Source organism: Periplaneta americana, chromosome 4, assembly GCF_040183065.1.
Source record: "Periplaneta americana isolate PAMFEO1 chromosome 4, P.americana_PAMFEO1_priV1, whole genome shotgun sequence".
NCBI classification, from domain to species: domain Eukaryota; kingdom Metazoa; phylum Arthropoda; class Insecta; order Blattodea; family Blattidae; genus Periplaneta; species Periplaneta americana.
This window is the reverse complement of record NC_091120.1, coordinates 169,863,212-169,876,817: the sequence shown is the minus strand read 5'-3', so window position 1 is coordinate 169,876,817 and position 13,606 is coordinate 169,863,212. Positions and strand designations below refer to the sequence as shown.

At 36.7% G+C, this 13,606-nt stretch overlaps 1 protein-coding gene across 3 annotated transcripts in view; it reads right to left on the bottom strand.

Annotated features, from left to right (window-relative positions):
* The window catches only part of larp (La related protein), a 330,859-nt gene extending 318,965 nt beyond the window's left edge, over positions 1-11,894 (bottom strand). For 2 of the 3 annotated variants that reach the window (XM_069824304.1, XM_069824306.1), the window contains exon 1: positions 11,049-11,800. In XM_069824304.1, the coding sequence (XP_069680405.1) occupies positions 11,049-11,670 (622 nt within the window). In that variant the 5' untranslated portion in view covers positions 11,671-11,800. Of the gene's footprint in view, positions 1-11,048 lie in introns of all 3 variants that reach the window. The other variant, XM_069824303.1, reaches the window with a different exon arrangement.
* Positions 11,895-13,606: the final 1,712 nt, after the last annotated feature.

The following is a 13,606-nucleotide window of genomic DNA, read 5'->3' as shown; positions in this document are numbered from 1 at the left end:
GATTACACTAACCTTTAGCGCTTGATAGTGGAACTAAACGCTGCGAACAGAGAAACAAAACACGGGAAAATTCGCTCAGTGTCCATTCTTTATAATCCCTATTCGCTGGTTAGACTTAGATTTAAGGCACTTCATATTCATATCATTGGGGCAGCGTAACTCCGCCTTCCAGGCGTCCCAACCTCAGAAGTCTGTTACAAATAAGACATTGCCAGGAAAGACCAGGAATGTTAAATGACAATCTGGAGGCAACGGGTAAAAAAATCGTTACATGGGGAGAGCGTCTCTGAAGAACTGTCCTCCAATACAAACCGAAAGGAAAACAGACGCCAGGAGAAAGGATGGACATGTCGAAACAGAATACGGGCCTAATTCTTGATATCTTGTTCAATATTCTTTCTGGTAACTGTTATGCATATTTCGTCCATTTCACATTCCGAAAGATCAAATTCTAAAGTCCACAAAATTTGGATTCCCCTCACACAACAAAATTAATTTAATTTACTTATATTGAGAAACAATTTATTGCCGTTAGCGGTAAAAAAAAAAAAAAAAAAAACAGAACATTCGTTAGCTTGTCGCAGTATGGACGTCTCTGATAAGGTATCGTACATAATGAAAGAACTTCTATTTGTGGAACCGGTTATCAACTGTACAAGAAATTTCAATGTATATATGTACGTGCATGTGTCCCCTATATAGGACTGTACAATATATTCTTGAGCAGAAAACAACTCATATTTTCAAATTTTATTTTGAGTAATAACCTCTAAATTAAGCTAAACTTACACTACCACACACGTGCATTCAAAACAAACTTGAGGTATTTTTACCCGTTCCGATACTTGAAGTTCACAGGAACTTAAGGCGACGTATAACTAGTTTCGCTGTCTTTCTAACTTTACCAGTTCGTGTGAAAACTCGGTTAATGGTCTAACAAATTTAATTTCTTACATTTCCAGGTTTCTTCTGCCCTCCTTTTGAAGAATGTAAGTTTCTTAACCGAAAGTAACGTGTCTGGATGTCATTTCACAGTTCTGGTAGGCCTAGTAAGTACATTCAACATATTTTCATGTTCGTGTTCATTAATTATCATTAATTATTTCTTTTAGTGTTCTGTTTACTAAAGATTATTTGGTCCTACAGAATGTATCTGTTATGGTAACAATTAATATTACAGGAGAAAAATTCGCTCCGGCGCCGGGGATCGAACCCGGGTCCTTGGTTCTAAGTTATGAAAAACAATAACATGACAAACGTCAATGCTTGATAACCTTAATGACATCAAAACACGCAAATGTTCTTTGTAACGATACTATAGTACTTCCGAGACAAAATATAAATGCCTTGCGCTGCATTCATCTTAGTTCCAACACGAAGAAAATATTTTCTAATTAAAAACACAGTAGACAATAGTGCTTTATGCAGTGTCAGGAATTTTTGAAATGATCTTACCAATAGCTGAAAAGTTAATTGGCTGCTTGGTTCCTTACACTGGTAGATGAAGACCTTTTCTATTTCCAACAGCAAAAACAATTCCATGGGCGAGAATGGCGGTAGGGTCAGTGGCGGCGCCAACATTTTCAATATGAAAGAGGAGAGGTAACCTATTTAGAGTATAACTTTTTAAATTGGTTATTTAACGACGCTATATCAACTACTAAGTTATTTAGCGTTGATGAGATTGGTGATAGCGAAATGAGGCCGAGGATTCGCCATACATTACCTGACATTCGCCTTACGGTTGGGGAAAACCTCGGAAAAACCAAACCAGTTAATCAGCCCAAGTGGGAATCGAACCCGCGCCCGAACGCAACGCTCTCCGGATTGGCAGGCAACCCTCTTTCGTGTTCAACTCTAACAACAATTTCTGTGGTATAGATTATTACTACACCTTTTCCAGATGTAGAATTCCAGAATGCATCGTTTGTACTAGTAGAGTCAGAAAGTATCGGAATTTCGGGTGGCAACGCCATGCTATATAGGCAACTTCTCTGCCTTGTCCGTGTGGTATGTGACCTACTTTCCAGGCGTATAGAATCAGTGCGAACGTGCAGTTTACCTTGGTTTCAGAAGCCTTCAAAGTACGCCCCCTGGGTAGTGACACACTTCTGTTTCTGCCAGCGTCCATACCACTTCTCCAAACATTCCTGCAACCCATCTTTGGTCACTTCCCGCAGAGAGCTTTTCGCATGAATGTTCACCTCTTCGACTGATGCAAACCGCCGTCCCTTGAGTAAGGATTTGACCTTTGGAAATAAGTAGAAATCTGCTGGAGCAAGATATGGAGAATATCATGGCTGTGAAAAGTCAGGTATTTTGTGTTGTTTGAGGAATTCGCTCAGCAAGAGCGATCGATGTGCTGGGGCATTGTCATGATGGAGAACCCAATTCTGCCCTTGCCACAAGTTGGGTCTTCTTCGTCGAACTGCATCACGAAGAGGCCGAAGAATTGCAACATACGCCTCCTTACTGACAGTTCGGTGCTCAGGAATAAACTCGAAATGTAGGAGACCCTGGATATCGAAGAGCGGTTCAAGCATTACTATCCCCTTGGTTCGGTCGGCACGGAATCTCTCTTGCCGTAGTGAGCCGGGAGAGTTCCACGTTGAAGACTGCCGCTTTGGCTACGGGTCGTAAAGGAAACACCATGTCTCGTCACCTGTGATCACTCTGTGTTCACACACACGTTGCATTTTAAAATTATTGTGGAGAATGGATTACACAGAACCATGCGAAATCCCTAACAAAGTAGTCACATCATCTATTGATTGTCTGCGGTCTGCACTGAGTCTGTACGCCTGGAGAGTAGATCACATACGACACGGACAAGGCAGAGAAGTTGCCTATAGAGCATGGCGTTGCCACCCGAAGTTCCGGTACTTTCTGACTCTATTAGTACATCAGAAAAATCAAATGTATTTCAGAAAACATCGTTTATATATCAGATAAGTCAAATGTATTTCAGAAAGCATCAAGTCAATTGAGTAAATTTATTTCAGAAAGCGTCAATTATATTTGAGTTCAGTCAACTGTATTTCAGAAAGGGTCAGTTGTATTTCAGAGAGCGTCAATTGTATTTCAAAAATCATCATTTGTATTTCAGATAATTGCATAATGAAATAAAATTTTAATACAGACACAGATTTCTTAACACACTGATGTTTACTGTAAAATTTGTCCAGCTGGCACTTCCAAATACCTTTCTAAGAATAACACTCCAACCGAAAAAAAACTTCAGACTTTATAAAATTACTGTATTGAAATACCTGATACTTTGTGATTCAATGAAGCACCACAGTGAAACATTTTTTATATTGAACAGATCTTGAGTCACTGGTGTGGCTCAGTCGGCTGAGGTGCTTGCCTCCCGGTTTGAATTGCGCTCGGGCGTGAGTTCGATTCATGCTTGGGATGATTACCTGGTTGGGTTTTTTCTGAGGTCTTCCTCAACCGTAAGGTGAATGTCAGGTAATAGCCTATATGGCGAATCCTCGGCCTCATCTCGCAAATCCCACCTCACTATCATCAATCCCATCGACGCTAAATAACGTAGTAGCAAATTGTGGGTTTATACTTCTGAAATGCAATTTACTTTTATTCTGAAATACAAAAGATGTTTTCTGAAATTCAATGTAAGTTACATACTATTTCTGAAATACAAATGACGCTTTCTGAAATTAAATTGATTAATCTGAAATACAAATATAAAATTGAATTGGAAATATTCTGAAAAGTGTTTTACTCGTAACTGCACAACAAAGAAGGTACTACTTAACAAGCATGGTTATAACTCTATCACTTAATACTGATCGGATCACAACAGAGATCTTCTTATAATGGTTATGATTTTCACTGATCTGATCACAAAGCCATACAAATTCGGAGTGGTTTAAAACCACTCATTTACATATCTGAAACCTCGCTTAGTTTCATTACCGAGCAATAGCCATTAGCTATTAGTAAAGAAAAACCACCATCATGACTATTAGGTAGATAAAGCTGCTAACATGCCAGCACTATGACATGCTGATTATATGTAAATTGCTAAACAATATGCAGCAAACCTTAAGCTAACTCAACATGCATACATATTAGTAATTACATAAAGACAACAAAATTTACAGAAAAATAAATATTACAAAGAAACACCATAACGAGCATTTCCATAAATTATTTTTTTGCGCTACCACCAACGATAAAGCAGCAGTAATAAAGAACACTGCTCACGAAATGTACTGCGCAATAAAAAAAATATTACCCTTGTAATGGATCTAACTAGAACAAAATAAATATGATAAACCCATGACGTGACAGCTCATGAGGGGGCCCATAGCCGACCAGCTCACTTACTGGCCTCCCGTCCACTTGCCTCGACAGGGAACGATCATCCAGCCAGTGGGATGTACGTTTGGTCAGCACGATAATCTAGCGTACGAAACCGAATTTCGCTACTCCCTGTAGCTCCCCAAAGTCATCATAATGCTGGGAGGGCACAGGTCCCATACACTGGCCGAAATTTTTTAGAAAATGTTCTCCCTCATGATAATTCCATGATGCTTTAAAGTCTAGACAGGCGTTCTCAATCTGGTATTTGGATGCGAGTAAGAAAGTGCTCGCGAGCACGAACGCTACTGAGGTACTTTTTTTAATTCAAACTTTGATGTACTAGTCGGAATAAATAGTGTTCCTGTCCATTCATTAAAATATCTTACAGACCTGAGAAGCCTTCTCGAATTTCTCTCTCAATTCAATGTGGATTTAATAAAAAAAATCAACATCATTCAAGAAAATAATACGGCTGCTCATACGGAACTTCAGCTGATAGAGCTCCAGTCTTCCTCGGCGCTAGGCCCAGTTTCACCAAGCTTCGTTAAAATAACGCTAACAGCATGTTAACTAACGTGTTGTTAAAAATTAAACATCCTGTTAGTGTAATAGTGTTTCACCAACCATTTGAGGTATTTTGGTTCGTTAACAGAGTAATGCAACAGGAATCAAAGAACCAGTGATTGTATGAAAGTTTACTGAATGTGCCTTTAATTGGTGTAGACATTTGGGGGGGGGGGGGAAATTCTACTTTTTTACATTATGGAAGTATTGGAGACTAACATATTATAACGGAAATCGAGAAAAAGAATCGTGTTAGGAGCAGTAATTTTACCTCATATGAGAAATATAATTATTTTAGTAGATCTAGCAATTAATTATAAGAATGTAATTGAAGTCAAACGTAATGATGCAACTTTCATTAGGAAAAAGGAAGAAGCATGGGTCTCTTTAACCCAACATTTTCAATCGTCATTTGGATGTGAAAACGCAAACTATTAAATAAATCAGTGTTGTGTAAATATTAAGAGAAATGCTAAGACGAGTCATGCACAAGATATAGTGGAACGTTTTAAAACTGACGGTGGTACTTTCACTCTCAAAGTTGATATTTGTGCGAAGATTGTTTCAATTATCCAGGATCAAATAGAACCAACAGAAAATAAAGATAAAATTGTGATGCTGAATACTAGCGTTAACATTATTTTCATATCTTATATACCTAACATATCTTCACACGTCATTAGTCATAATTACATGTGAACTGTTAAATCATAGTTTTGAAAATCTGCAATAAATTGTATCTATGTATTAATACGGAATAATAATCACATAAATGCTTACGTTAATAAGAACACATCTTCTCTTTACTGCGGATGCAGTGCTAATATTAATATCAGTCATTTTAGTATTCATGAACATATCTATTCTGAATAATTAAAAATGCTGAAGTAGTGATTGCAGCTAATTGTTTTCACTACAAATATATCTCGATATAATAATGCGGCTTTGTAACATATGTTCCCTGGCAGCCATGATTCACGCTGTAACAGGATGTTAAGGATTTAACTGCGGGAATAAGCTATATTAATTTAACAGTGGCTTTAACATGAAGTTAGCAGTAACAACTGTTGATGAAACATCTCTTCCGTTAAGTTTACTGTTAAACTGCCTTAACGACATGTTAAATACGGTATTTAACAAAGGTTGGTGAAACTGGACAAATTCATAGCCTTTGGGAATGCAGAAGATACAAAATGACTCCAAATACTGCACAGAATTTCTCTCAAATGTCTGGCTATGTTCGAGACAAACTACATTGGCCTATGTGAAAAAACTTTCTCACTTATGAAATACCTCATCAAGAACAGAGCACGATCACGATTAACTAATTCACATCTGCAGGGCTGTTTACTGTAGCTACAAGCGACTTCTCCTTGAACATCACTGAAATTCTGAGTAACATTCGAAAGTTCAAGGATATCATTACCCTGATGAGTGTTTTGAAAATCTATCCATTTACTTCATTTATTTATTAATATACGCCTATTAAAGCTATTCGATTTCATAGTACTCGCTCACTTAGTATTGTAGAAGTTGAGAACCCCCGGTTTAGACCATACAACTATGACACGGGACACTAGAATTGCATGCAACGCACAAACAGGCAGCTATGAGAATTAAATAGCTTTTAACTCTGCACATGAACAAAATCAATCTGGCAACAAGCCCAAACGTTTCATCCACAACTATTAGCACTGTCAACAAGCTGCTTCGCTTTTAACACTAAAACAGCAGCTTCACAATCAAGTGCATGTGTACCTCATTATCAAAATCACCACAATAGGCCTAATTCGGATTTTACAGCTGTCTACTTTCCTTCTTTTAATCGCTTTTTCGAGTTCCCCACGCCATCTTGTCAACATAGACTCATCAATCTCATCCCGAAATGATCTCCTTGGTCGTCCTTTTTTCCTTATCTCATGGAACTCCACTCAGTGACTATTTAACCGTTGGTTTCAGTCTGCTCTTCTGACGCAGTCATACCAAAATACCGGTAATGCCTTTTTTACAAGAAAATTAGGTCTACTCACGATCCTCACCTTTCACCCTACCAATGAATGTAAACAAAGTTTTCATTCATAATCCCCTCATTATATATGGTAGATTTTAGCAACTTAAAAATTAAAAACTAGCATTCTAGAAATTAAATTTAGCATTTTGTAGCACTTTTTATACGATGGAAGTTAGCATTTTGTAGCATTTTGTGATGGAACATTTTTCTGGAAATTTGGTGGTAGAAATTCAATACCATCAATGCGGCACAGGTGCATTTTCTACATTTACCAGATAAAACTCTTGAAAATAATAAACAAGAAAATAAATAGCCTATATAAAATTACTGTACAGTGAAATTGTGAACAATACCGTGAGGAACGTGCCAAACGCAGAAAGGTCGATATGCATGTAAAATAGATAGGCCTATTCAAGACAACAAATAATTTTATTTCATTTAAAGAAATTCATCGAAAGTTTAACATGGAACAAATTTTAACATCACTATCCAATCTGTGTCGCCTGTCTGAACATGGAAAGGTAACCGAACTATTTGAAACAATGTCAGACGAACAGTCAAGTTACCTGTCATTCGTAAGAAGAAGAAGAATAATCTGTGTGTGGCTGAAGATGATTTTTTTTTACAAAAAGACAAAAATATCTAATAAAATGTAATTTCGCTCTTATTTCGCATTTTGTACTACTCAATTTCGTATTGTATCGCTAATTTTAACTAAAATATGCTTCACATGTTTTACAAGTAATTATTTACATTAGGGATACCATACTTGTCCCTTATTTATGGCCCTAATTGAACAAATAGTGAACGACATAATAAATAACTGTGTAGAAGGACGTTGTGAAGGATCAGAGAAAGTAAATAGAAACGGTTCTGTTTTGAACTGAGAAAAATATTATACACAGCCAAAAAATAAGTCGAGAAAGTGTGGTCAACTGAAAGATTTCAGGTCGAACATAATCTAAACTAACTTAACCTAACTTCCGGAGAGTGAGAGGTAGTCTGTCTAAAGCAGGTGTTCTCAACCTGATACTCTTTTAATGACATTTAGTGTTCTCGTCATGCAAGTAAAAATGTGCTCACAAGCACGGACGCTCCTGAGGTCCTTTTTCAATTCAAATGTTGTTGTATGACTCGAAACAAATAGTGTTCCCATCCGTCCATTATGTCTTAGAGAACTGACAGGCCTTTCTGTGTTTCATTTCAATTCAGTGTGGACTTAATCAGAAAAATCAACGTTAACAGAAAAACCACAATAATTCCAAGTCACACAGAGTTTGTGTGCACTCGATGTGGGTCTCTGGCGTCTTGTCAGCCCACTGTATTATATGATTATAGCTCAACTGATGAATAATCGTTTGCGTTTGTAAATTTAATAATCTGATTGGCTATGTATTGTATATTTTTAGTAGAGCCATCGATGTAGCTCAGTCGGCAGACTCGCTGGCCTGCTGATCCAGAGCTGTGATCGGGCTTGAGTTGGATTCTCCGTTTGGTCTCATTGAATGGTTTCTTACGAGGTTTTCCCCAGCCGTGGGACTGAAGCCGGATGGTCTATGGCGAGTCCTTGGCCTCACTTCATTTCACCCCCTTTGGTCTGATTACCTGGTTGGGTTTTTTCCGAGGTTTTCCCCAACCATAAGGCAAATGCCACGTAATCTTTTGGCCTCACCTCATCTCACTACATCTCGCCAAAATATTGTAAAAAATTGTAAAAAAAAATGTAGAAAATTACAAAATTGTAAAACTGTAAAAACTGTAAAATAGCCTAACTTATTGTACAATTCTGACTTGTTCCACATCTTAAAGCTTCAATGCTCATGTGAGATCTATGAATTATAATAAATGAAATGAAAAAACTCGAGTTGCGTGGATATAAAGGAAAAAATTGAGACTGTGTCGGATGGGGTTCCTGGGTAGCTCAGTTGATAAAGAGCTGGTACGTTCAACCAGAGGTCCCGGGATCGATACGCGGCCCCGGAACAATTTTTCCCTTGAAATTATTCAAGTCTGCTTCACAGGGAGCTTTACTTGAAAAACTAGACTTGCATTATTATTACTATTATTATTAAGTTGTTATTATTATTATTATTATTATTATTATTATTATTATTATTATTATTATTATTATTATTATTATTTAGTAAACTGTTCGAAGACAGGTCTGACTCTCACAAGTGATACCAAGAAGACATCACTCATGAGGTAACTAGGCCAGGAGATAATGGGGTAGGGTGGCCAGTTCCTTTCCCCCTTTATTGCATACATCGCTGACTAGCTACATATTACACTAGTCAGACATTAGATGCATATAAACAACTATTGTTCCTCTGACACATATGTCAAGTGTGATGTTTTTATTATTTTTATTATTTTTATTATTATTTTTATTATTATTATTATTATTATTATTATTATTATTATTACTTCTGAACGTATATATAATTTGAAGTGTCAAATGTCACTCACTGGTAACAAATACATGCTTAAGAAAGAATTTTAACACATCACACAAAGTATTATTATTAAATGCCATATGCTACGTAGATTCATCGAAAAGCGAAGTCCTAACATGTATGACAACAATAAACGTCATGGGTACAAATACAGTGATGGGAATGACTTTCAGAATTCGGTCGGGGTTTGATACTACGCCATATACCAGTGTGATGCACGATATTTGGAAGGAAGCCATCTTGGCTCAATTGAAAGTGTGAGCCTGGTGTTTTCTTAGGTGACGGAACTCACCAGTATTTCGAAGTTGGCAACACTTCAAAACATGACCACGAAGTTAGCAATAATAGGAGAAGTTTAGGCCTATTCATTAAAACATATAGTAATTTTACAAATATGAGCACATGTATGCTGTGCTCCTATAGAAGTATATTTGATTCCATATGACCACAGAGCCTTATAACCCTAACGTGTCAAATGTTCTAAGTTTCTGTAATCACGTGTTAGCTTTTCGTCTTTCAAAAATGGTAATAACTTAGATACTATTTTATGATTTTTCAGAAACGAAAATTACTGAAAAAATGACGGAAAACAATACCTAGTTTAAATTTCTAAAACCTCATGAAATAATACCTACGAACTCCAAATTTAAAAAATGGCAAAAAACGGACAATTTCTAAGAAAAATTACAAAAAAGCTTAATTTTCACAACGTGTACAGGTATCTATCAGTAGGTAAGCATATATTATGTTAGGCATAGCAAGAGCCTGAACAAACAAAACCTAACCTGTCATTGATCCTCGACCTTACGAAAACTAGCTATTTACTGCATCTCCCTATCTACCAAAAAATGCATATAATTACCAAAAGTCTGAAGAAATCAAACCTAAATTGTCACTGATTCTCAATCTTACGAAAAGTTTTTTATTCTATAGTAAGCTTAGTTTCAGAATTTGCACAGACACACATACATCTGAATTAAGCCAAGTCTTCACTTCTAAATTCGAAATCCCGTTCGATTCGAATACAGATCATAAGTGAGGAAGAAATGGAAGCTTCAAGACACCGATAGACTTAGTTTTAAAACCATTACGGTTATACTGTTACAGCGTGATTTTCTAATTAGAGAGACGCGTATCCATTACGGGTTTATCATAACCAAGTAACGTCCACTTTGAAAGTGCCTTACACCCCGTATTTCACCTGTAACAACGTAACCTATTTCGGTATAAACTCTAGACACTCAATCCTGTAGGCCTGCACATTTTAAAACTAGAATGGGCCATAAAATGAATACCGTAAATAGCTTTTCCCATTATCGATTATGAGCATCTACATTTACAGATAACACAAGGCATGACTTTCAATGAAGCTGTTTACCCATATCAACTACTCCTTGCAAGAGATTATGCAATAGGTCTATATGATGTAGGCCTAACTAAGGTACGCTAAATTAAGTATGGGGCTATCAGAAAAATCTAACCGCTACCAATAACCACTTAAAAAATTATAAATGCATATTTGGATCAACACAGTGGATTTTTTCATAAATTAACAACTTATCAATTAAAAAAAGTGTAGGCTTACTGTACCTCCAAAACTGAAACTGAGTGTTTAGGCTGTATGGTCATCGCCATTAATTCTCATTTTAAAATAAAGTTCCGCAAAATACGGTCTGAAAGGCACTCACCTACTCGACCCTGCTGCTGTGGCTGTAGAACTCTCTTCTCTGTTGAGGTCGTAGTAACTGGAACTGGATTTACACTAGCTTGAGGTTTGGATTCTGGAGGTTTTCCTGTTATCACTGATGCAGCATTCTTATTTACTGTCCAAGGATTAATCTTTGGCAAAGGAGCTTCCACATACTTCTTCTTCTCAGGAACTTTATCCGCAACATTACCACTTTCATCATCATTGACAGCACAACTTTTACTATCAGTTTCTGACCTGTCGGCACAAGATCCATTTATCGATCTATTGCTCACTTTATTAGCATTTGTGTCCATCTTTTCTGGCAATCTCCGAGAATTCCTACCTTGTGGAATAATTTGGGGAAAATCCTCGTTTCCATTTGCACTGTTATTAGCAGAGTTACTCAAAGTTTGTTGCTTCACACTTTTTTGTAAAGTTGACTTATTTCTTGTAGGAGCTTCTTTAGCACTATGTTCTTTCGGTGTCGTATGTGACACAGCATTTATATTTTCCTTGTTACTATCCATACTTTTAAAATTAAGTACTGCATTGGCATACGACGCTCCGACCGTCTCTCTGTTCTGAGAGCCATCACTCGACTGAGCGACTTGAGCCGCCATTTTGCTGAATATAACACACAAGCGCAGTTTCACCACGAGGCGAGACGCAATTTCTGTTGCTGTACTGACACATCAAACTAGAAGACAATCTAAATAAGAATTTCTTCTTCTCTAGTAGAGTTAACGAGTCTATAACATTAATATACGTTAAATGTAGAATGATACGTCAGCAAAATAAAAATATTGCAAACAATATGTTAACCTATGGCTACGTTGTTGTCCGTGTTAGAAGCATGGCATGCTGGAAAAACACGCTGACTGTGCATCAACAACGCCATTCATTGATCAATATAATTATCTTGTCCTAATTAAGAACGAAATGGCTTTCGAACTACAGTATGTTATTATCACTCACTTAAAACAGCGATGATAATCAGACGACAATGGCTCCAGATTATCCACACACATTAAATCAACACATGTAGTACTAAATTCCACTTGTCCACACAGTTCCTACTAATCAAGTCTCGGTTTCTTTCAGTTTCAGCAACAATTTTTCTACACGGAATAACTATCCGCAATCACCGATAATGAATCTCACTCTATTCCAAATATATTTTACAAAGCATGTTTTTATCCATACACATCGCTCTACACACACACATGTTGACTGACGCTTAATCGCAAACAAATTCAGAGATGTCGCCAGTGTCCACGTACTGCACGTGGACGTCGCAGAAGATTGAAATGTAGAATCTTCTGCGCAACATCAAAGAATGAAATAATTATGCTTAATTAGAATTATGCAACTGTTCAATAAATTAATGTCTTCATTGATAGATATGTATAATTCTAGTGAAAGTAAACTATTTGTTCTCCACCTCCATCAATTCATTGTATACTCTTTTCTAATGAGAACTGAAAGATTTCTCGGTACAATCGATATTGTAGGGTACTGTATTTACCGTAATGAAAAATATGTTATCCGGTTTGACAAGGAAAGCGTATTAAGCATTGAAAAATAAAACTGCTTTGCATGTTGACATGAATTTTCTAGATACTGAAAATAGCGTTTTTTTAATTTAAGGCCTACGCGAGAAATAATCTCAAAACATTCCATATACGTACAACAAATTATAAGAATAAACAAGATTATCTAAATACTTTTTTTTAACCGTCCCATTAACAAGTGTCTGTAGTCATGATATACAATAATAATTTCTAGAAAACTAATGAAATAAAGAAAAAATATATAATGTTCATTTAAATATCTATGTAGGTAGTTTTCATCATTTTAAGCTCATTGTTAAATGTCTAACCTCTCTTAAAAGCACACAAGACGTAAGAATTTTCAAAATACTATACTACTTTATGATGATGCAAAGTCAGCTAGCCTATACAAAAAAAATATGGCACAAAGTAAACTCGGGTGACAGTAGGTACGCTGGGTCGGCTCCAGAACCATTCTGGATTTATGTATTTCAATGTTTTTTTTTTTTTTTTACTAATTTCAGCACCGCAGCATTAGGCTTACCGTATCTAGACCCACAACTCTACTGCACACACGCACACACTGCAGGATTTCCCTGTTTACTGGGTCAGAGACCCGGAGCCACTGCGAGACACACACACACACACACACACACACTTGGACAATGGACAGACAACCAGTCCCAGTGAAGAGGTCTGAATTAAAAAACCCCGACTTTACGACCGGGAATCAAACCCAGGCCACCTTGATCAGGAGTCCAGCACGCTACCTCAAGACCAAGGAGGCAGACATGTCTTAATCTATACTAATAATAAATCTGTAGCCAAAATTTTTCTGGTAATTTTCGATTTTCCAAAAATAATTAGTGTTAACATGTATAATTAACCATCCTGAAACCGAAAATCGCTTTTTTGACATTTTTGTTTGTATGTCTGTCTGTCTGTTACCTTTTCACGCGATAATGGCTGAACTGATTTATATGAAAATTGGAATATAAATTAAGTT